This window comes from Pristis pectinata, chromosome 27, assembly GCF_009764475.1.
Source record: "Pristis pectinata isolate sPriPec2 chromosome 27, sPriPec2.1.pri, whole genome shotgun sequence".
Lineage (NCBI taxonomy): Eukaryota > Metazoa > Chordata > Chondrichthyes > Rhinopristiformes > Pristidae > Pristis > Pristis pectinata.
In genome coordinates, this window is record NC_067431.1 from 25,334,451 (window position 1) to 25,359,659 (window position 25,209).

The window sequence follows — 25,209 nt, forward strand, 5'->3', positions numbered from 1 at the left end:
CAGCTGTATCAATGAGATTACTTTCTATCTTGAGGTCAAATATCAAACAGTTCATTAATATTTCTACAATTAAGGCTGTGAAGGTCTATAACAGAATCTAGAACCAAGGGACACTGTACAAGTGTCAGATGATGACTATCATCAACATGAAATAGCCCAACCATCTTGATCTTCAATAATACCATCCTTGAAAGTACCCCACCATTAATATTCTGGTGTTCATCATTGATTAAACCATGACTAATCATGGCAACGGTATGACTGCAAATGCTACACTAAGATGAGGTGCTTGGTGATAATTGAGTCATTATCTTAAGTCTCAACAATCTGCAGTAATGCAAAAAAAGCCACTTATTATTCACCAGGAAGAAACTACAGCTATCAAAGAAGCTCAATATCATTTAGACCAAGCTGACTTCTGAATGAGCACCCTGTTGTTGGACTTCATTACCCACCTCTATCATTGGCATGCTGTAATTTCATTATTTACAACGTCAACTTCAGCTGCCTGCCAAATTTTTTTTCCATAGATGATACCACCAAGAATGAAAAGACCAGCAAGGTAATGAGAGCATCACAAATCCTAGGTTGCACACCAACCTAATGTATACTTGGATGCCATTATTCCGTTATTATCATTGACTCAAAGTCCTGCAATTCCATGCCCAACACCACTGTTGGGTACTATCAGAACAAGGACTGCAAAAACTGAAGATGACCCACATTTACCTTGGGAGTAAGCAAAAAAACTGAGTGCTGATGGCACTACCCTTATTTGTGAAAGTCATAGGGAAATGTTCTGTACCCATGGTGCATGTAACTTTTCCTAAAAACCAGATGTGATGTATATCAGTAGAATTTACATCCTACTGATTGAAAATGATAAATCTTGTTCTGTATATTTGAAGAAAATGGAGTTGAGTTTTCTCTTGTTAGAAAAATTTTAATTATGACTTTTAAAAAGTCTGAGCATTATTTTGCTAGCTGTTATAAAGCTATAATTCTGTCAGAAACTTCAAACCTGGTTATAAATGTGACTGCACTTGTAGTTCACTTCCTTGGGGTTTGCTATGATAATTGATTCATGGTATAATGTTAAGATTTAGGCTGTCATATCTGTTAAATATAGTTTCTTTTTGAGGGAAACCAGTCTTTTAAAAATGTGTATATGCATCAGTAGCATTGCATAACTGAAATGTAACTGGTACCCCACTTGTGTACTGTCGTTGATTGCATTGTTTAGTTAATTTCACACATGCAGTTGCCACTTGGTTTCACGTGTGAAATATCAAACAATGAATGAAATAACATTGGTGCTACAGAATGAAATATGGATAATATTGAAGTACTTGGATGATCAACATGCATTGCAGGAAAAATGATGTTGCAGCAGTTATATCACCAAACTTGTTTTCTCAGTTGGGACTTTTTTTGCAGTTCCAGCAGCCAGAGGGGAAGAGCCAGCAGCTTTTTTAAAAGTTGTTTTTGATTGGCTAAGTGCATGGCAACTCAGCCAATAAAAGGCAGGTAGGGTAAAGCAGATTGCTCATTTTGGAGCAGCCATAATGAGTGGGGAGCTGAGGCTTTAGCTCGGCTTAGGCATGAAGAGGTGGAGGCTAAGGTGAGGTTCTGTTAAGTTTTTCCCCCTCCCCCTCCCCCTCCCCTCCCGCAGTGAGAATGACACCCACTGCAATGTTGTGCTCCTCTTGCATGTTGTGGGAAGGGACCTCCAGTGTCCCTGATGACTACATCTGTGAGAAGTGCATCTGGCTGCGGCTCCTCACAGACTGTGTTTGGGAGCTGGGGCTGGATGACCTTCGGGTCATTCAGGAGACTGAGGGGTTGATAGACAGGAGTTACAGGGAAGCAGTCACACCTAAGTAGCAGGAGGTGGGTAGCTGGGTGAGCATCAGGAGAGAGAAAGGGAATAGGCAGTCAATACAGGGTACCCCTGTGGCTGTTCCCCTCAATAACAAATATATCATTTTAGATGCTGTTGGGGGTGATTACCTACCAGGGCAAAGCCTCAGTGGTCAGGTCTCAGGCACTGAGTCTGGCTCTTTTGATCAGAAGGGAAGGGGGGAGAAGAGGCAAGTGGTAGTGATAGAGGCTTCATTGGTTAGTGGAGCAGACAGGAGTACAAGACTCTCAGATGGTATGTTGCCTCCCAGGTGCCAGGGTCAGAGGTCTCGGATCGAGTCTGTAGCATTCTTAAGGGGGAGGGTGAGCAGCCAGAGGTCATGGTACACATTGGTACCAGTGACATAGGCAGGAAAAGTGACGAGGTCCTGCAAAGTGAATTCAGGGAGTTGGGTGCTAAGCTAAAAGACAGGACCTCCAGGGTGGTGATCTCAGGATTGCTACCTGTGCCACTTGCTAGTGAGGCAAGAACTAGGAAGATAGTGCAGTTTAACACGTGGCTAAGCAGATGGTGCAGGAGGGAGGGCTTCAGATATTGGGATCATTGGGCTCTCTTCCAGGGCAGGTGGGATCTGTACAGATGGGATGGTTTGCACCTGAACTGGAGGGGGACCAATATCCTTGCAAGAAGGTTTGTGGTGCTGCTCGGCGGGGGCGGGGAGGAAGGCTAGTGCAGAAATTGCAGGGGCCCTGGCAGAGATACTTAAAACATCCTTAGCTTTGGGTGAAGTGCAGGAAGACTGGAGGATAGCTAATGTTGTTCCGTTGTTTAAGACGGGATATATTAGTATTTGGATAGACAGGGCCTGATTAGGGGTAGTCACCATTGCTTTGTGCATGGCAGGTCACGTATAACCAATCTAATAGAGTTTTTCGAGGAAGTTACCAGGAAGGTTGATGAAGGGAAGGTGGTGGACGTTGTCTACATGAACTTTAGCAAGGCCTTTGACAAAGTCTCGCATGGCAGGCTGCTCCGGAAGGTTAAGTCGCTTGGCATTCAGGATGAAGTAGTCAATTGAATTCAATGTTGGTTTAGTGGGAGAAGCCAGAGAGTGGTGGTAGATGGTTGTCTCTCTGATTAGAGGCCTGTGACGCAGTGGTGTGCTACATGGATCGGTGCTGGGTCCGTTGTTGTTTATCATCTAAATCATTGATTTAGATGATAATGTGGTAAACTGGGTCAGCAAACTTGAGAATGACACCAAGATTGAGGGCGTAGTGGACAGTGAGGAAGGCTGTCAAAGCTTGCAAAGTGATCTGGACCAGCTGAAAAACGGCAGATGGAATTTAATGCAGATAAGTGTGAGGTGTTGCACTTTGGGAGGGCAAACCAGGGTAAGACTTGCAAAGTGAAGGTAGGGCACTGAGGTGTGTGGTAGAACAAAGGGACCAGGGAATACAGATCCATAATTCCTTGAAAGTGGTGCCACAGGTAGATAGTCGTAAAGAGAGCTTTTGGCATATCGGCCTTCATAAATCAGGGCATTGAATACAGGAGTTGGGATGTTATGTTGAAGTTCTATAAGAAGTTAGTGAGGCCAATTTGGAGTATTGTGTGCAGTTATGGTCACCTACCTACAGGAAAGATATCAATAAGCTTGAAAGAGTGCAGAGAAAATATACACGGATGTTGCTGGGACTTGAGGACCCAAGTAATAGGAAAAGGTTAAACAGGTTAGGATTGATTCCCTGGAGCGCAGGAGGTTGAGGGGAAATCTTATAGAAGTATACAAAATTATGTGGGGTATAGACAGGGTGACTGCATGCAGGCATTTTCCCTTCAGGTTTGGTGAGACTAGGACTAGAGGTCATAGGTTTAGGGTGAAAGGTGAAATATTTAAGGGGAATCTAAGGGAGAACTACTTCATTGAGAGGGTGGTGTGAGTGTGGAATGAGCTGCCAGCAGAAGTGGTGGATGTGGATTCAATTGTAACATTTAAGAGAAGTTTGGATAGGTACATGAATGAGAGAGGGATGGAGGGCTATGGTCTGGGTGCAGATAGATGGGACTAGGCAGAAAACCAGGCCAGCATTAACTAGGTGGGCCAAAAGGCCTGTTTTCTGTGCTGTAGTACTCTGACTAGTAATCCAGAAACCTGGACGAATGATCTAGAAACTAGAGTTTAAATGCTACTGTGATAGCTATAGAATTTAAGTTGAATTCAGGTTAGTAATCTGGGACTTGGAAATAAACTAGTCATTAGAATAATGACTGCAGAACTACCATATCGTCGTTTTAAAAGCCTATCTGATTCACCGATGGCCTGCAGGAGAGGATATCTACTACCCTTGGTCTTATCCATGTGACTCCAGACCCATTTCTATGCCCGAGTGAAATAGCTTGGCAAACCACTTGGTTATATTATAACTGTTAAATTGGGACACTGTTCTGATCTCAAAGGAGACAAGCTAATATGGCACCATCCAGTACTCCTTTAAAGGTATAAATATAAAGCTTAATTTCTGGTAAGTATGTGGATTTAGTAGCAAGCATGGTAGTGTAGCAGTTAGCGTAACGCTATTACAACGCCAGCGATCTGGGTTCAATTCCCACCGCTGTCTGTAAGGAGTTTGTATGTTCTCCCCGTGTCTGTGTGGGTTTCCTCCAGGTGCTCCGGTTTCCTCCCACATTCCAAAGACGTATGGTTTAGTAGGTTAACGGGTGTAATTGCGTGCTGCAGGCACGTTGGGCTCGAAGGGCCTGTTACTGTGCTGAAAATAAAGTTTATGAGTAATTTAATGTAATGAGGGTTGACAGTTTCTAAGGATGAATCGGATATCTTATGGACCTTTTGGATTTTACTAGGTGTTCTATGGATGTGCACAACTTAGTAGGGATATGGTGGGGTGGGGGCGTGTGGAGATCATCATATTCTGAAAACTGAACCATTCAACTTTAAACTGTAGAATTCCAACAGCACTTTGTGCTGCCTTATTTGGCATATTGGTTTACAGAATACTACTTTTTTTTTAATGACTTGGTACATTCCTTCCATCTTTTACATCCAAATGCAAAGTAAGAATTTTCAAAGCAGCGATAGAAACACAATACAGCAGCCATGTGTGTCTGTTCAATTTTTTGTCTCTTGTAATTCCAGGTACCATTTGAAGGATGTAATTGTGGGAAAGATATATTTCTTACTGGTTCGCATCAAAATCAAGCATATGGAAATTGACATCATAAAAAGGGAAACTACAGGAACTGGACCAAATGTGTTTCATGAAAATGACACAATAGCAAAGTATGAAATAATGGACGGAGCCCCTGTCAGAGGTGTGTATGTGAAAATCGTGAGTTTAACCTTAAAAAGCAGAGTGGTAAAACTTGTCTTTGTGGCTGTGTTACTTGGGTGGTTTGTCTTATACCACAATGAAATTTGTCCTTTGGCATGTAGTTAAGTGTCAGATGTTTTTGCAACTTTTTTGGATCTTAATACTTTTGAGGTTAGCTTTCTACTTAATACTAGTAAGTAACTACAGAAAACAAGATTATTTTCTGTGAACATACAAACAGGTTTCTTAGAAGACTGAGGGCAGTTCAGTTGGATTGTGGCTGTATAATCAGCTTGGGTGTCTGAAGTGTTCAAAAGTGTTCAAAAGCGTTCAGAGTTGGGATGACTTCTGAAATAACCTGAAAGAGGGTGTTAGTAGCGTCAGTTTCCTATTTGCAGAAAAACTCCAAATAGTATTAATGTAGTTGACAGTGCATATCAGCTGTGAAAAATGGCTGGAATATGAGCCGATAGAATAAATTTTTTTAAAAGTTGCAACTTGCCAGGAAATTCCTGCAATTTGGGTCTCCTAGGTGAACAAAGATATCCCAAATTTGCTTTGCTTTCCTGATTCTGCTCCAATGTTGTACTTCACATGGAGTCCAGCAGGAGAATGTTGTTGGTGCAGTTCACTATTTTTAAAGGAATGAAGCTAACTTTCTTTTGGCTGTTTCATGAGCAGAGCGTAAGGACTGCCCACAGAAACACATTACATTGTGTTACATCACCTTGCCATTTTGTATCTGAATGTCTTCTGCAAGTATCACACTGACAGATCTGTTAAAAAAAACTTTATCTATTTTAACATGACTGGTGGCAGCAAATTCTAGTGCATCGTTATTGATTTGGTCAATGGGTGATGCTGGCAATGGCAGCATTTATTACCCATTCCCAATTCCAAACTAATTTCCCAACTTCTAATGAAGGGTCTTCGCTAGATGCTGCCTGATCTATTGAGTCCTCCCACCATTTTGTTTTTAGTTTGCTACAACTGTTGTGGGTCGCTTGGAGAGAATTTTAATGGTCAGCCATACTAGTGAGAAAATTGGTTTATTATTGTCACGTACTGAGGTCCAGTGAAAACTTTGTTTTGCATGCTATCCATATAGATCATTTAGTCACATCAGTGCACTGAGGTAAAACAAGGTAAAGCAATAACAGAATGCAGAATAAAATGGAATTTCATGTAAATCAGAGCAGAACAAATGGGGAAAGTGGGACTTTTTTTTTTCCCCTAAAAGATATTAGCAAACCAATTTATTATGAGTAACTGATAGGCCATGGTTATTTCTATCAGATTTTCATTTCCAGTTTTAAATGTATGGAAGAATCTTTTCTGGACAATTATTCTGATTCCATTATTGGTTTGCTGGATTGTTAGACCATTACCAAAAACTACTATCTATTGTAGTCTGGGAGTTTACTTGTCAAACTGACTCTCTTCAATGTCCTGACATCTATTTGAAGGAGTTGGACATAGAAGTCAACACCATATACTTTAAGCATGTTTCATACTACAAGAATTGCTCAAATTAATATTGAGAGCAGTTTTCGTGAAAATGATTTATGTATTCTTAAACTGGCAATAATGTTCCAAAGTTGCAAAAGAAACCAAACTCCATTTATTAATTAATGTTGCTGGTGAGTAACTGAATCAAAGGATTTGCTGGTTGAGTCACATTGAAATAATGCATTTGAGTTTGGGTGGGAATGAAGATTTGCAGATGCTCTGTTTATTACTAAGATCAAGAGGAGGAGAAACCAGACAGAATTTCTCAACTAAATGTTCCCTTCGAAAGTTTGTTCCAGATTCTCTAATTAACGGTGAGCATTTGAAGTATAAATGAGTATGTCCTTGGAACTTGATCCAGCATTAATCAGTGTATGTAAATTTGAAACTAACCTCTGGTATTGCTGATTTCTGTAAGCACTGCAGATATGGCAAATCAGCTATTCAGGGATTTAATTTGTGGGCTTTTGCTAAATTTAAAAGAAAATTTTCATTAAGTCACAACATCTTTCTTGGTGTTGGTACTGCAAATTGTTTGTTATCTTTGAGTGATACACAACAATGATCGTATATTTGGTTCCATCATCACCATAGAAAACTGGCACAGGAGTAGGATATTCAACCCTTTTTGAAGCTGATTCACCATTCAATGTGCTCTCTCCTCATACCCCTTGATGTCTTTTTTAGCATCTAGAAATTTTATCTCAAATATATTAAGTGATTTGGTCTCTACTGCCCTCTGTGGTAGTGACATCCACAGACTTGCCACCTCTGAGTGAAGAAATTTCTCCATTTGTGACCTATATCCTTTGCCTTGTAACCTGAGGCTCTGGCCCCTTGCTTCAAGGACCCCAGCCAGGGAAATAATCCTCTCCACTTACAGTCTAGCCCCATCAAGATTTGTTTTACTTGGATTTCTCCCTCATTCGTTTAAACATCAGTGAATAACTGCCTCGTCAACTTAATTTCTCATCGTACTACAGTCCTGCCACCACAGCTATCAGTCGGTGAAGCTCTTGCTCTTGCTTTATATAACATGGAGCCCAAAAAATATGCGCACAATACCCCAGGCATAGTCCTCACCAAGGCCACATGTAATTAATAAAAACAGAATGCTGGAAATACTCAGGTCAGGCTGCGTATGTAGAACGAGATTTAACATTTTAGATTGAAGACCTGCTTGAACATTTCCTGGTATTTAAGATTTCTAGCATCTGCTGTTTTCTCTTAATATTTCATTTGCTGTACAATTGTAACAAGCCATCTTTACTCCTGTACTTGAATCTTTTTGCTGTGAAGGCCAACATAACACTTGCTGCCTTTACTGCTCATTGTACCTACACACTGCTTGCCTTTTGTAATTAGTGTACAAGGACAATGAGATTCCTTGTACATCAATGCTTACCAATCTAACACAACTAAGATAATATTTGGCCTTTCTATTTTTTCTATGAAAGTGGGTAATTTTCACATTACTCTACATTGCTACTGCATCTTTCTCGTATGCCTGTTAGTTCAATTTGTGTCGATCACCTTGAAGCCCTGTACATCATACATCACAAAGCATTGCAATTGCCTTTTCTGCCAGTTAAACAAGTTAAGTGGTCATAATGCACTAGAGCAAAACCAGAAAAACTATATTTGTCCTGGTACTGAGGATGAGTGCTGAAGTAGCTCTTGGTTGTGTCTTGCATATACTACTCTCTGTAAAAGATAGTTATAATTTTGATTGATCCAGGTTTACAGTTTTGTTTTGTTTTAGGTGAATCCATTCCTATCAGACTTTTTCTGGCTGGATATGAATTGACTCCATCTATGAGGGATATCAACAAGAAGTTCTCTGTACGGTACTACCTCAATCTTGTTCTTATTGATGAGGAAGAAAGGAGATATTTCAAACAACAGGTAAGTACTAAATGATGAATTAGAAAGTGTGGGTTAACTTCTATCCTACCTAAGCATACCCAAGAGAGAGATTGGCAAGCAGTGCAGAATTTAGTGCATAATTTAAGGCTGTAAAATAGAAAGTTTCAGATTCCTGCTCTGCAGAAGTGTGTTTCCAGGGATGCCTTGCCTCAAAGAATAATAGAAGTTTGCTGTGCAGTTGAAGACTTTTTAAACCTATTGCTCATGCCAACTGAAAAGGTGCTGTCCATCCATCTTAATCCCACTTCCTAATTCTTGCTCTGTTGTCTCTTTGGTTAAAGTATTTATTCATCCAACTACTTTTTCAATATGATCGGGTTTCTGCCTCTACTACCTCTTCAACACTTGAGTTCCAAACCCCATCCACTTTTCATGAAAAACTTCATTGTTATCTCCCCTCTAATTTTGTCTATGGAATTATCTTTCTATTTAAGGAAATAATTCCTTTATTAACTCTGTCAAAGCCCTGGCTTGTCAAATAGTGGAAGCTACTAAATTTGTGGCTTCTGTTTACAGCAAGGCATCAGAAGTACGAAGCAGTTTCTTTCTAAAGGAATCTCTAAAAGTAAGTGCTAGGGAGATGAGTAGGGCTTTAAACTAAAGGATGGAGGGTGCTATTGGGGGGAAATCTAGAATGATAAAGGGGAAAACAAATTAAGTAGTGCAAGAAAATGGGGAAAGGATACAATTGTGTCAGGTAGGCACAAGGCGTACACAGAGAATACCCTAACAAGTAGGATGTAGAGAAGAAAAGGTAATACAAATGGGGCCATAATACAAAAAATATGCTAAGATATCATATTTTTTGTTAAAGCTAATATAAAGGTGTTGTATTTAAATGTCTGTAATAACATAAATGAATAATTGCACAAATGTGGAGTTGATTGCCATAATGGAGGCATGCTAGCAAGTTGACCAAGGCTATGATCTGAATATCCAAGGATATTGAATATTTAGGAAGAAAGGGCAAAAAGGGAAAAGGAGATTGGAATGCACTGTTATTGGAGGATGAAATTAGAACAATAAGAAAGGATACTGGATCAGAAAACCCAAAGTGTAGAATGTAGGTGAGCTAAGAAGCACCAAGAGGCAGAAAACATTGGTAAGAATAATCAGTTGGCCTCCAAAGCAGTAGTGGTAATGTCAGGGATGGTAACAAATGGGGAATTAGAGATGCATGTAACAAGGGTACTATAGTAACTGTGGGAGACTTCAATCAACATATAGACTGGTCAATCCAAATTAGCAATAAAACTGTGCTTGGCAGGTTTACTTAGGCTCGTATGTTAAGGAGCTAACTAGGAACAGGCCATATTAAATTGGTTAACCCGCAGTGAAAAGGGGATAGTTAATGTTCTTGAAAGGAATCTTTTTAATGAAGAGTGACTGTAACATGCTAGAATGAAGTCATTCAATCCAAAACTAAGATTCTAAATCTAAATGTGAACTACAAAGGTATGAGGAGTGAATTGGCTGTGATGATTAGGGAGCTTCACTGAGAGACATCTTGGCATTTAAGGAATGAATGCAGGAACTGCACATTTCTAAAATAAAAGATCTGAGAGTAATAAAAATTATAGAGATGGTGGATTCTTAGGACTTTTCCACAGATATTTTAAACTATCTTGCTTCTTGGTCTTTTGGGTAAGTTATTCCACAGTGTCTTGTGTTTTAACTGAATATTATCTCTGCTGTTTACTTGATTTTGGTTTGGGCAAGAAAAATTAATTTCTCCCTGACCTAAAGCTTGAATCCAGTTGTGGGATCCAGATTAGGATATCTCAAGATCATCTCTTTCCCATTCTAAATGTCTCCATTATTCAATCTTCATATTGCATCATATCTGCATAACGTATTTATCAGCAGTAGTGCTTGCATGCCTACGAAGACCAGGGTAACCCTTTGTTGAATAATGTACAGAACAGTACACAAGCACCAGGCATGACATACTGTGAACTAGAATCCTATCAGAAACATTTTATAGGGAAGCTACCTAAAGGTATTCTTTTCAGTGAGAAAACCTAGCACGACAAGGCTGGCAAACTTAACCGATTGAGACCAAGGTATTCTGTTTTTCCCTGATAAACAAATCTTCTATGAAGTTGGAGGGATTTTGGGGAATTCCTTAGTCTGATTCTGTCAAATTCCAGCCAGTCTTCTGTAAACCCAATCCAGTTAGTTGCATCTCCCAGTCCTTTGTCCACAACCCTGCATTTCTTTCCTTCAAGTTCTAATGATGTCCTTTTTTGAAAGTCATAATTGAATCTGCTTCCACGACTCCACATTTTGTGACTGCTGTATTTCCATGCAGTGCCAATATTCTCCAAATTTTCTTTCTTAATAAAAGGCATCTATTTACCATAAAAATGATGTTGATGGAAATCTATTTGTGTGCCTCATGTGTGTCCAATTATTTATTTTACAGGAAATCACTTTGTGGCGAAAAGGTGATATAGTTCGAAAGAGTATGTCCCACCAGGCCGCTATTGCATCACAGCGTTACGAAGGGTCAGCAAATGCTGAAAACAAACCTTTGATTTCAAATCAAGATGTGGATAACTAGTTCATATCTCTGCCTCTATCCTGGTTTCTAGATTAGCAATATAAACTGCAAAAAAAAATCAATGGAAGAAATGAGTATTCAAAGTTGATTCAATTCCCCTTCAGAAGACATCTCAGGATAAGAGATGGACTGAAATTTAAATTGTTGCCTCTGTGTTTTAATATCAAGTTAAAACAGTTTTTCATGTTGCTTTAAAGATGTGTGATGGAGCATACAGATGCAAGCAAATCTTATAATCTGAGTCCTACCACCATGAATCTATGTTCCTTGGACACATCATAGTTTTATCTACCAGGAACACCTGAATTCAGCTCTGATTTATCAGCTATGCTGTGTGGTATATCAATGAATTTCCTTTCATAATTTGTTTTTAAGTGCTGGGTCAATCCTACTCTGATTGCACATTGGTGTTGAGTCCACTCACTTGAGATTGTACAGAGACCTGTACTTCATCTCGTATGAAATTTGGCTATTGACCCTTTTTTTGTCAAATAGTATTTGGTTTTATCAGAAATATTTGAATGTTTCCATTAACAATGCATAAAATATCACTGTTGGTACGTGGGATCAGTATACATAGGTACCTGATGGTTGGCATGGACCGAAGGATCTGTTCTTGTGCTGTATGGTTCTATTGGCTGTTTTCACATTTTTTTAATGTCTTACTATACATGCTGCATAAAGTTGATTATGCTTCTAAAACACACGGATGTTTAACTAATAGAAATTCCTGAATATTTTCCAGACATACTGAAGGGATCAACTTGTTCTGAAATTAGATTGAATACTTGACCTTTGTTGTTAAGACATGTTTGTTTTTCCAGAATAAGTGATTTGTGTGTGTATATGCAAAATTTCAATGATTTTAAAGTAGAGGTGCCCTTTTTTTTTTGCTGGAAATCATGATCAGATTTTAATATTCCAATTTGCCATTTCACTCCAGGCGGGAGACACGCACTGTGCGTGAGTTAGGCTTGAAGCACTGATGTTCTAAGGTGGATTTTCTTATTAAAGATAACACCCCTTCTACACAAGGCAAGTTCTTTTGATATTTATAGTAAATGGCTTTTTTTGTTTTGCAGGTATTACACAAAGAATTACAGTTTACAAGTACAATACATTAATGCCCATATCTGGACCTTCTGTGTTCAAATTAGTACCTTTTTTAATCTTATGTCATTCAACATAGTCATTTTAAGTTTGGTTAAAATATTTGGAGATGGGAAAAGAGAAAACATTTCCAATGACATCAAACCATCTGAAATAGTGTTACCTGATTCTGCAGATAGATTTTTAATTTCTGATCACTTTGAAGGTGGATGTTAAAATTTCATTATCAACTACTTTAAACTTCCCTCCTTGGGGACAAATGATGTGTAGCTTTTAGTCAAAATGGGCACTTGAAAAATGAGGTAATCATTCTTAAATCCAGAAGAATAAATGTTTTTATAAACATGTTATATTGTTATTGGCTATATCCAATTCGGTATGGGGTGCCATTTGTTTTCCCTTTGTCTCCATCTTTTCCTAAAAGGCTCTTCGATGTAATCATGTACATGTGCAAAATGAAACTAATCAAATTTGCTTAAATAACTGCTGCATCTGAGAGTCCAAGACCTGCTTGCTATTTTTATCTGTTATGCAGATTTTTACACTTGGTTGATTCCTAGCTGTGTTACAGATGGGTATTGTTTCTGTCTAGGAGCTAGAAAATGAGGGATAAGCCAACCTAAGCAAAAAGAGCCACTTGGCCACAGGAACAAGGAGGCTTGTGACGATGTGGACCTCTTGATTCCGAAATAGTCACAATGGTGGGCTAACCCATAATTTAGGTTGGAAATTGAGGCTGAAAATCTGGCTAGGAATTCAGATTTTGAGGATGGGGATTGGTGCGAGAACAGAAGGGTGTGTTGTATCTGCCACTACAGATGCAAAAGCCTTTGTACAGGGATTTTTAAAAATTTTTCCTGATGTTTACTGCAGCTTTAAACATGTTTAAATACATTTCTAGATAAAACGTTTTGAATGCTCACTTGCAAAATGTCTCCGTTTTGTCTACAAGCTTGGCCTTGAACTTCCAGTTATACGTCGCTTTAATTCACCCTGCTCCACCCACTCTGAACTCCGCCTCCTTTGCAGTTCCACTGCTAAGCTCATTATACGGCCAAGGGGAAAACACCAGTTTCTGACTGGGCATATTAGTTTCATGGACTCTACCTGAAAAATTTGAAATCAATTGTGTCAGTACTTCTTGCCTTTTTTCCAGATTTTTAGCAGTCATTCCACGATGCTTGGATATAGATAATTCTCCATTTAAATGTATTAACCCTTTGCCACCTTCTTTCACCTTGCCCTTCTGTTTATTCTCTCCCTATCATTGTTGTAGACCTTCCCTTTCTCCACGTCTTATCTTTTGTATCTAACTTTTTCCCCCTCTTCTGATGAAAGGTCATCAAGCAGAAACATTAACTTGTTTCCCTCCCCACATGCTGCCAGCTCAGCTATACATGTGGAATTTTCTGTTTTTATTTCAGATTTCCAGCATCAGCAGTATTTTTGTTCAATGTCAATTTATGCATCAGTATAGAAGGCCTCCTAAGTATATCTTCCTAGGTATATTTGTATTAAAGGCAAAGCCACTGGTTGGTATTTCAGTTTACAAAGGGATAATTTTAAATGTAAAGTATTTGATTGTGTGCTGTCAATAATGGAGTAATTGCAAAAAGACTTTTTAAATTTCCTTTTACTGTTCTTGTCTTTGCTTTGTTCTGGGATCTATACTAGTTTATTAACCTGTTTCACCATTAGTAGCAAAGACTAATTTAGTGAGATGTAACTGATTTTATTCATTTGTATGTGCTTCAACGGCTATCACTTTCCTATTGTTGTACTAATAAGACAATCTCACTTTAAAAGTATAATCCAATCTGTTACTAGTAGTTTTTACAGATTAAAAAAAAATTAGAAATGCAAGCATGATTTTTGCATGTCGCTTGGTGTCAAGTGGCTAGTTTGCATGTGCTGCTCAGTAGTTTGTGGGTTCAAGTATCATTCCATTGAGTACATTTCTCAGATGAGACATTAAACTTAAAATTCACAAGAGGCAGACATTTTTTTAAAAAAAATCACAAGGCATTATTTTGAAGAGCAGCCTGAACAAGCAGCATTAAGGCTGATCCTCTGACCATATTCCTGGTTTTGGGCCTTGTTATGTGCAAATTGGCTGCTATACTTCAAAAGCACTTTATTGGGTGTAAAATTCTTTCAGTTGTCATGAGGTACTAGAAGGCAGTATAGAAAAGTTTTTCATTAAAATGGGTTATCCAAGTTCTCTGATCCGGAAAGCTATATCAAAATCAGTGTCCAACTAAGCATGTCCAGTTGGACAAAGTTCCAGATGTTTTTGTACCTCAAAATTATGGTATTTTACTGATTTAAAGTTTCTTTTGCAGTTTTTATTGAAATGCTGCCTTGTATCTTATTGCCTAATTTGTAGTTATGATCGTTGAGGGCAGTCAGCAGTTTAATGATTCATTTCCTTGGAGCTTAAATGATGGCTGACTCAAGATATCATTTCATATTTCCTTGTGATGTTGATGCAATGGGCCATTTTGGCCTGTTGCATCAATGCCAGCTCACAGAGCAATCCCATCTCCCCATTATTTTTTCCTATAACCCTTTCAACCCACATTCCCATCAGCTTTTCCCCAGATTCTGTCGCTTGCCTACACACTAGGAGGAATTTGCAGTGGCCAGTTAATCTTCCAACCCACACCTATTTTAGGATGTGGGAAGAAACTGGAGCAGCCAGGGGAAAACACATTACTCGCAGAGAGAAAATGCAAGCTCCACAAGTACCTTAAGTACAAGTAGAACTTGGGTTGTTGGAGCTGTGAGGCAGCAGCTCTACCAGCTGCACCACTGTGCCTATCAGCCACATTTGACCTGCTAAAGCTCATTGCACAAAACCCCATACTGGAGAGAGTTCAGAGGTCTGAGAGAGTATTGGTGAAGAACAAGAGAAAACAATGCGGCATGGTCGTTCCTGTGCACCAGGTTAAAAACAATATTGACATGCAGATACTCATCAAATAGCCTCTGTCATAAACTGAAGATGGTAATAATAATATAATATCACATTCTATGTAAGGATAGGGGAGATGAATTGATGCCTAATGAAGGTCTGTTTGTTCTATTTCAATATAAAGCAGTCTGTCTAGCAAAAGTATTGCCTTGGATCATCAAGCATTTTTATCCAAGGTAGTTAGGACTTAAAATCTTGTTCAGCCAATTTTAGTGCATTCTTAACTGTTTCTTTTGCTATAATTATATACGGTGTGTGATTTTTTTTCTTATAGTTTCTATGCTTTATAATATGAATATTCCAATGGAACCAATATTTAGACATTGGGAGACTATCAGATAAAATACTCATTGAAACATGTTTTTAAAAGCATAGAGTGCTAGAGAATATCATTGTAATTTTAATAGTTTTGATTCCATCTGTTTTGTTTCGTAAACCATAAAACAAGGTTAAGAGAGAAGAGGAGAATGTATTGAATGGTTTGTACTTGATTTTTTTATTGGGAGAGAAAGTAAATTTATATTGTGCCATGAAAAGTTTGATTTCTCCTGAAAAATGTAGGCTATTGTGAACACTTTAACTTGTCAAGCAGCTTTCAGATCATTACTTTTTCCATTTTAGTGACAAAATCATTAGACAGTAACTCCATGATGAGCTGAACATAACCAGCAAGTTAAATGGCTGGGGACTAGACAACATTGACATTCAAAGCTAAAGTTGCAGCAGAAACTGATTAGTTTTCCAAGGCGTTTTCAAAGCCATTGAAAAAGCAGCTTTCAAGGGAGTGAAAAATTCATTTATAACTTTATTGTTACTGTAAATTAAGTGTACATCTATGAAACAACTGCCATCATTGAATAGCTATAAGCCTACTTGTATCAGTAGTTAATCTGAAACTTTTATAGTTGTTAATGCCTACAATTGTACATGCCTATAAATACTTCTTTTGGAAGGTACAAAAGCCCATAGTAAGTGTTATGTCCTTTTTAATATTGTACATGCGCAATTATTTGAATCCTCAGTTATCCATTTGCAAGTATGAAACTTCTATAATAAAGTGGATTTGTACATTTTATGCACTAGATTTTACAAAATGTAGTTGCCTTATGAAAAGAGTCAATCTGTTTTCAGTTGTATCAAGGCTTGAAATACGGTAGTAGAGTTGGCCTCCATTCTGTTATCAGCTTAAACCTTTTATTAATGCTGGTGATATCGTCGAGTTTTAGATGGTCTGCAGTGGGACTTTAGATGGTGGGACTTCAGTTTGTTGGTTTTTGCTACACACTTATCACAATCTAGTAAGGCAGCTGTTCCCTTGGACAAATCTGGAACATTGGAGGCTGAGGGGAGACCTGATAGAAGTTTATAAAATTATGAGAAGCATGGATTCTGGCCATCTACCTTATCTTTTTCCCAGGGTAGAAATGTCAAATACTATAGGGCATAGCTTTAAGGTGAGAGGGGGAAAGTTTAATGGGAACGTATGGGGCAAGTTTATTTTACACAAAGTGATAGGTACGCACTGCCAGGAGTGAGGAGTGGTAGTAGCAGCAGACACAAGGTTTGAGATAGGCACATGAATATTCAGGGTATGGAGTATATGGATCATGTGCAGGCAGAAGGGGTTAGTTTAATTTAGCATCATGCTCAGACATCTTGGGCCAAAGGGCCTGTTCCTGTGCTGCACTGTATAAATCTAAAATCCTTACTGGGGATTGGTTGCTACCCACTCATCTGGTGCTTCCAAATCAGTTGGTTGTCTGGGGATGTGTTCACTGCTTTTCAATGCTGCATTTGCCCTGAAAGCTCATCAGAAAACTTTGTATCAGCATTCTGTGCTCTATAATTGTAATTTGAGTTTCAAAAAGCAGAAGCCAGAAATTAAGGATGACAGGTAATGTTAAAACTGCAGATAACTTCCTACCACACTGGATGCATTAAACAGAAGGAGCAAATCAGAGAATTCTTTTTGAAGATGGGCAAAAATAATCTCTATCTGTAATTACTTTCCATTCTAAAGCCCCTTTCACAAACTAATTTATATTGCTGCAGCTGGACAGAGCTCTCAAAAGCGTTCAACGTGATGATTAATTTTCCCAATTGCAGTTTAAACTGACTTGGTCTTCAAGGTTCAGGACAAAATTTAAAATGAATCTATTTTAAGGGGAGTTTATCAATGTTTGCAAGCTGTAGCTCTGCAGAAAGCCTTGACGTTAAATGTCTACAGGAGCTAAAGTAGAACAATGTGCAAGGAAGTTGATATTTAAAAAGAAATCAAATGTGCAGGTCCTCCCCAGGTTGCGAGCTCCTGACTTATGGATAGCCCAAGCATTTGGGAAACCAGTGGGGTGGATTTAAGATAAGATATCTTTATTAGTCACATGTACATCGAAATATACAGTGAAATACATCTTTTGCATAGTGTTCTGGGGGCAGCCTGCAAGTGTTGCCAGGCTTCTGGCACCAACATAGTATGCCCACAACTTCCTAACCTGTACGTCTTTGGAATGTGGGAGGAAACCCACGCAGGCACAAGGAGAATGTACAAACTCCTTACAGACAGTGGCGGGAATTGACCCCGGGTCGCTGGTGCTGTAATAACGTTACACTAACCGCTACGCTACCATGCCTGCCCCCTTGCCAGCTGCTTCAGGCTGCAGGCTGCTTCTGTTCGGTGGGAACTCCGTTAGCAGCTCTAGTCCATGATTGGGATCACACTACATGTGCTATCTTACTATAGCAGGAATGACACAAACCAGTCGTTTATTTCATACTATGCTCATACTATTGAGTATGGATAATAGTTTTCCTGAAATATCATTTCAGAAATCTGACTGGTTGAGTTAAATGCCCTAATTTTACTATGTGTTGCCCTTGGTTGGCGTATGTTTTTAAATATATTGCCAAGCAGCTGCTCTTCCCACTCCTCATTCTCCTGTAGCAGCTGCTTCTGTGATCCTCTCCCCCTCCTAACTGGGTTATGAACAGTTTTCGGGAACAGAACACTGTTGTAACTGGGGAGGACCTGTAATGAGTTTCTGATGTTTTGATTAGCAGGTGAACTAATCAAATTGCAGATTGCACAGGGATAAAAGTAGAATTGCTCCAAATAATGATGTACCATTGCAAGGCAGAGACGCAAGAGACTGCAGGAGTCTGGAGCAACACACAGCGCTGGAGGAACTCGGCAGGTCAGGCAGCATCTATGGAGGGAAATTGGCAGTGAACGTTTTGGGTCACGACCCTCCATCTGGACTCGGTCTTCAGCTGGAAGGGTCTGGATTTGAAACGTCGAGTCCATTTCTTTCCATAGATGCTGCCTGACCCACAGTTCCTCCGGTGCTTTGTGTGATGTACCATTGCAATTCCTGATTACCCAGTGGCCTTCTTTAAGAAAGGATATATTAGCCTCTGAGGCAGTCCAGAAAAGTTTCAATAGGCTTATTCTTGGGATGAGAGGTTTGTCCTATAACAAAAACTTAAGTTAGACCTGTATTCTTTGGTATTCAGAAGAACAAGGGGTGATCTAACTGAAATATGAGTAAAAGTATATTGAAATTATATATAGCCCTGGTTACATTGTGCCTGGTCTCCTTACTTAAGATGGAAGTTTCACAAGATTGATTTCTGGATGGAGGAAGCATTAAGCAGGCACCAGTGTCTATAAATTATTGACACTCCCTTACGCTATAAGCCCTACTTTTCCTATTTGTAATGGTCTTTTTATGCAGTCAGCACAATCTCTTCTGTCACAGAATGGTTACAACACAGAAGAATGCCATTCAACCCAAGGCTTTTGCTCAGATCCAGCAAAGGTTCAATCAGCTGCACAGTTCCATTGCCCTACAAATATTTCTCTCGTCAAGCAGGCATCTGGTTTCTTCCAAAGATCCTCACTTGATCTGTCTCCACTACCCATCCTGGTAGTAAAATCAAGGATTCTAACTAGTCATATTATTTGTGGGGGTTTGCTTCTTTTGCAAATTGCCCTCCTCCTGTGACTATGACGGACTTATCCACTGATCATTAATGATTCTGCAAATAGGAGCTATTTCTATTTACTCATTTGGACCCTTAATGATTTTAAGTATCTTCATTAAATACCCTCTCATCCTTTTCTCTGTAGCAAAGAGAGCAACCCGAATAGTGCAAAGTGGTCATGGTGTTACAATACCAAGGTAGTGATTAGGATTGTGCCAGTTGGTTCAAGAGCTGAACGGTTGAAGGGAAGCAGCTGTTCCTGAACCTGGTGGTGTGGGACTTCAGGCTTCTGTACCTCCCGCCTAATGGTAGCTGTGAGAAGATCTCTTGGCCTGGATGGTGGAGATCTTTGATAGATATTGCCTTCTTGAGGCAGTGCCTTGTGTAAATACTACCGATGATGGGGAGGGATGTGCTCATGATGTATTGGGCTGAGTCGAGTACTCTTTGAAGCTGCTCGTGTCACTGCACATTTGGATTGCCCTACCAGACCATGATTCAACTGATTAAATTGCCTTCAACAGTAAATCTGTAGAAGCTTGGCCATCCCACACTGATTCTGGAAACATGTAAACACCAGGTAAGGATGGTAGATTTCCTTTCCTGAAGAATGTTAGTGAACCTGGTGAGTTTTATGACAGTATAGTAATTCTGTGATTACTGTTAATGAGACAAAGCTGGTCAATTAGATGTGTGATTCAAACTCATCTGAAGAACTCTGGTACTAATCTGTAACTACCCTAACTAAAATAAAACAACTTGTCTTTTCAATACCATCCTGAATGCGTCTCCTCTAGTTTGAACAGTCTGGATCAGAGCTTGCCAGAAGTCAGTGGGGGTGTTGCATTTCTTCAAGGACCATGCACCTGTTACAGATGTATGGGAGAGAATTTCCATAATAAAACAAACTGTGTTCCAAGAAACAGCAACTAGCTAAAAATAAAATTATAATTTCAAAAGCTTGGTTCAATTTTATTACACAGTTTATCATTAGTTATAGACTGCATAAAACCATTTTGTTAAATGTCTGTGTTGTCACCTTTCTTCCAATGTGGAAGGGGCTGCTAAATGGTTTGTCACCAAATGTTTTTACCAAAATCCACTGAGACCCAGTGGCTTCTCATTGATCTCTTATTTCCTAATAAATCCCAGAACGATTTGCCCATTTTTATCCAAGTTAGTACATCACAAAGAACTTTGGTAAGAACAAATAATATGGCAAAATAAGAACAACATGAAATCATGGTAGCTCATAACGCATATGTTTTAAATATCTGGATACCTTCAATTTTCACTGTTACTGCAATTAATAACATGCATTTCTATAGCACCTTTAACAACCTCTGGATGTCCAAAGTGCTTTTGCACAAAGCGCAATCCTATTGTGCTAAGCAGAATCTATTTTTAATATTAATTTAAGGATAATATCAGTCCAGGACCCTGGAAGAATTTTCCTGCTTCTCAAAGTATGCCATGTGGTCATTACCTAAACAGTATGGGTTAGATAGGTTTGGTATAGATCTGTATGCTTTGGAATTTAGATGAAGGGCAATGTTATTGAAACACATAAGATCCTGAGGGAACGTGACAGGGTAAATGTCAAGATATTTTCACTGATTGGGCGATCTCAAATGAGGGGACATAGTTTCAAGAAAAGGGTCTGGTCATTTAGCTCCAAGGTACATAGAAATTTCTTCTCTCAGCGGGTGGTGAATCTCTGGAATTCTCTGCCTCAGAGCTGGATCTTTAGAAGCGGAGGTAGATACATTTTTCAAAGATCAGGTGCGTGAGTGCTATAGGAATCTGGCACAGAGAAGGAGTTGAGGCCTGGGGCAGATCACATTGAATCCGAGGCAAGTTTGAGGAACCAGGTGAACTATTCCTGCTCCTTTTGTGTTCCACCCAAGAAATCAGATACATTTAATACTGAGTCTGAAAGACAGCGTCACTGATAATACAATATTCCTGCACCAGAGTGTAAGATCCGGGCTAGTAAGGACTTTAATGTGAGGGATGGTAGCTCCAGTGTAATATTGTAATGGATGGTTGGTGACTAACACCATAATATTGGGGGGAATATAAAGGCATCATATGTAAATGCACAGGCAGAGATAATGATTTCTCTGTTTAACTGCCCACATACCTAAAACAATGCAGTAAGATTCCCTCCAAATAACAGCGCCTAGAACTTCCCTGTTTTTCCCACAAATTCTGCAGCTTTGTGCCTGCTCCACAGTCATTGAAGGCAGGAAATTGTGAGAAGCCAAAGGTTGAATGAGAATAAGGGACTTAATCAATTTTAGCAAAGAGAAAGTATAGACCCCTTCCCCCAGCCCCTCTCCCTTACCACCCCCTTCTGCTTCCCCCCCCCCCCCCACATTACTCCACCTTCCTCCTACCCCCGGTTCTCCCCACCCGCCCACCGCAGCGAGCAAACGGGCACTGACCCCGGACCCTTTACCCGGGACGACTGGAGCAGTCGGATCGTTTATGGAGGACACGGGAAGACGTTCCTGCCGGTGCGCGGGGAGGAGGAAAGAACAAATGGAGGGAGGGAGGGATGGTGGAGCTGGGGTGGGGTGGGAGGAAAGGGGGTGAGGGGGGGGAGGAAAGGGGGTGAGGGGGGGGAGGAAAGGGGGTGAGGGGGGGGAGGAAAGGGGGTGAGGGGGGGGGAGGAGAGGAGAGGGGGGGGGAGGAGAGGAGAGGGGGGGGGAGGAGAGGAGAGGGGGGGGGAGGAGAGGAGAGGGGGGGAGGAGAGGAGAGGGGGGGAGGGGAGGAGAGGGGGGGAGGGGAGGAGAGGGGGGGAGGGAGGGGGGGAGGGGAGGGGGGGGGAGGAGAGGGAGGGGGGGGAGGAGAGGGAGGGGGGGGAGGAGAGGGGGGGGGAGGAGAGGGGGGGGGAGGAGAGGGGGGGAGAGGGGGGAGGAGAGGGGGGGGAGAGGGGGGGGAGGAGAGGGGGGGAGAGGGGGGGAGGAGAGGGGGGGAGGGGGGGAGGAGAGGGGGGGAGGGGGGGGAGGAGAGGGGGGGAGGGGGGGGAGGAGAGGGGGGAGAGGGGGGGGAGGAGAGGAGAGGGGGGGAGAGGGGGGGGAGGAGAGGGGGGGAGAGGGGGGGGGGAGGAGAGGGGGGAGAGGGGGGGGGGAGGAGAGGGGGGGAGAGGGGGGGGGAGGAGAGGGGGGGAGAGGGGGGAGGAGAGGGGGGAGAGGGGGGGAGGAGAGGAGAGGGAGGGAGAGGGGGGGAGGAGAGGAGAGGGGGGGAGGAGAGGATGGGGGGGGAGGAGAGGAGAGGGGGGGAGGAGAGGAGAGGGGGGGAGAGGGGGGGAGGAGAGGAGAGGGGGGGAGGAGGGGAGAGGGGGGGAGAGGAGAGGGGGGGAGAGGGGAGGGGGGGAGAGGGGAGGGAGGGAGAGGGGGGGAGAGGGGAGGGAGGGAGAGGGGGGGAGAGGGGAGGGAGGGAGTGAGAGGAGGGGTGAGAGGGAAGGGAAGGAGGGAGTGAGAGGGGAGGGAGTGAGAGGGGAGGGAGGGAGTGAGAGGAGAGGGGTGAGAGGAGAGGGGTAAGAGGGAAGGGAAGGAGGGAGTGAGAGGGGAGGGAGGGAGTGAGGAGAGGGGGAGGGAGGGAGTGAGAGGAGAGGGGTGAGAGGGAAGGGAAGGAGGGAGTGAGAGGAGAGGGGTGAGAGGAGAGGGGTAAGAGGGAAGGGAAGGAGGGAGTGAGAGGGGAGGGGAAGGGGTGAGGGGAGGGAGTGAGAGGGGAGGGAGTGAGGAGAGGGGGAGGGAGGGAGTGAGAGGAGAGGGGTGAGAGGGGGTGAGAGGGGAGGGAGGGAAGGTGGACCTTGGGTGGGGTGCTGAGGGGTGGGGGAAGGGAGGGGAGGAGCAGGGGAGGGGGGGAAGGTGGAGCTTGGGTTGGGTAGAGGGAGGGGTTGATGGAAGTAGGGGGGAAGAGGGTGAAGGATGAGGGTTTGGCAGCAGAGAATGGGAGTAGTGAGAGGAGTCTGATTGTGAGAGGTGAAGAGTAAAGAGATGGGAAAATCCCAAAATAAATCCATGTGTGCAGATACAGTAAAGCCTGACTTTGCAGACAACGAGCAACCTGCTGGAGGAAGTCAGTGGGTCGAGCAGCATCTGTGGAGGCAAAGGAATAGTCAACATTTCAGTCTTGATGCAGGGTCTTCACCTGAAATATCGACCATCCCTCTGACTCCACGGATGCTGCTTGATCCCCTGAGTTCCAGCAGCAGTTTGCTTTTTTTGCTCTGGATTCCAGCATCTGCAGTCTCTTGTGTCTCCATTTGCTTGGCAGATGCTGGTTAATGGAGAGTAAGTCTGGCTGCTTGTTACTAAAGCAGACCAGATCTGAAAATGTTGGGGAAAAGGCTTCATCTGGACTTGATTGTTTGTTTCTACTTATCCATGACTTTAATTCCAGGATTGCATTAGTGCATTCTGCAGACTGGTTAAATGGACAGCGAGGTGCAGCGAGATGGCAGGATTCTGGACCTGATTGATGATGCATGGCGGGAAGACAAGCTGCCGTATGAAGATGTGGAAATCCCACTGGTATGTGTTGCATTTAGATGTACTCTCGCCTTTAAGCAGCCTAAAGTGAGTCCCTCATCTGTAATTGCTTCTGGACTGCACTTACAGTTCAGAGCCATTGGGACAGAAACAGAGTCAAATGTTTTAGCTCAAGGACATTTCAGCAAAACTGGCAAAGTGAGAAAGCAAGTCTGCTTTAAGTTGTTGAGGTATCAGGGTTGAAGGTTGCCTTTAATAGGATGCAAACCAAAGTCTTCAAGGCAACAATTACTTAAAATGTGGCAATTCAAGACAAGAAAAATAATTGAAACAGCAAAGTACAGCCGTATCAGGCTGAGGAAACTCTTCTTATTAGAGCATATACGATGGATTTTCCACACCCGTGTTCTTTAAGATGTCCTTCTTCTCTGCTGTAGTTAATGGGGCTCTCAACTGCATCTCCTTTACTTCATACACTTCTGCTATCACATCCCCTCCTCCCACGCAGAACAAGGATAGGGTTCCCCTTACCTTGAGTTTGCAGGTGAATTGGGAGCGTTTTAAAACTGAGTAAAGGTGAACCAAGAAGTTGGTAAAGAAAGGGGATATAAAGTATGAGAGTCTGCTGACTTGATTTGGACACGAATGCACAAGGCTTGACCAGTAAGTTTGTGGATGACACGAAATTAGGAGGTGTTGTTGATAGTGAAGGTTATCCTAGATTACAAGTGGGTCTTGATCAGGGAAGTGAGCTGAAGAGTGGCAAATGGATTTCAATACAGATAAGTGTGAGGTGATGCATTTTGGAATGTCAAACCAGTGTAGGACTTATACTGTGAATGGTGGGGCACTGGGGAGTGTAATGGAACAGAGGGACCTAGGAGTAAAAGTGCATAGTTCATTGAAAGCGGCGTCACAGGTAGACTGGGTGGTAAAATAGGCATTTAGCACTTGGACTTCATCAGTCAAGGCATTGAGCATAGGAGTTGGGACGTTATGTTGCAGTTGTACAAGTCGTTAGTGAGGCCACACTGAGAGCACTGTGTACAGGTTTGGTCACCCTGTTATAGGAACGATGTGGTTCAACTGGAAAGAGTGCAGAAAAGGTTTACGAGGATGTTGCCAGGACTAGAGGACCCGAGTTATAGGGAGAGGTTGGCCTGACTAGATTTTTATTCCTTGGAACGTTGCAGAATGAGGGATGACCTTACAGAAGTGTTTAAAATTATGAAAGGCATAGGTAAGGTGGATGGTAACAGTCTTTTCCCCAGGGTAGGGGAGTCCAAAACTAGGGGCATAGGTTTAGGGTGAGAGGGGAAAGATTTAAAAGGGACCTGAGGGGTAACTTTTTCATGCAGAGGGTGGTGAGTATATGGAACGAGCTGCCAGAGGAAGTGGTTGAGGCAGGTACAATAGTATCATTTAAGAAGCACTTGGATAAAGGTGGAACT

The 25,209-nt window shown here is 41.7% G+C and overlaps 2 protein-coding genes across 7 annotated transcripts in view; both read left to right on the forward strand.

Moving 5' to 3' along the window:
• LOC127583732 (vacuolar protein sorting-associated protein 26B-like) overlaps nt 1–11,284 on the forward strand; it is a 57,474-nt gene extending 46,190 nt beyond the window's left edge. The window contains exons 4-6 of one of the 3 annotated variants that reach the window (XM_052040016.1): nt 5,019–5,194; nt 8,465–8,607; nt 11,054–11,284. In XM_052040016.1, coding sequence (XP_051895976.1) covers nt 5,019–5,194; nt 8,465–8,607; nt 11,054–11,191 — 457 coding nt within the window. In that variant the 3' untranslated portion in view covers nt 11,192–11,284. The remainder of the gene's footprint in view (nt 1–5,018; nt 5,195–8,464; nt 8,608–11,053) is intronic. The other 2 variants (XM_052040015.1, XM_052040017.1) reach the window with 2 other exon arrangements.
• LOC127583735 (anaphase-promoting complex subunit 13) overlaps nt 1–25,209 on the forward strand; it is a 35,830-nt gene that overhangs the window by 7,376 nt on the left and 3,245 nt on the right. The window contains exons 1-2 of one of the 4 annotated variants that reach the window (XM_052040024.1): nt 21,673–21,775; nt 23,670–23,800. In XM_052040024.1, coding sequence (XP_051895984.1) covers nt 23,702–23,800 — 99 coding nt within the window. In that variant the 5' untranslated portion in view covers nt 21,673–21,775; nt 23,670–23,701. Of the gene's footprint in view, nt 1–21,672; nt 21,776–23,213; nt 23,801–25,209 lie in introns of those variants that run through there. The other 3 variants (XM_052040026.1, XM_052040025.1, XM_052040023.1) reach the window with 3 other exon arrangements.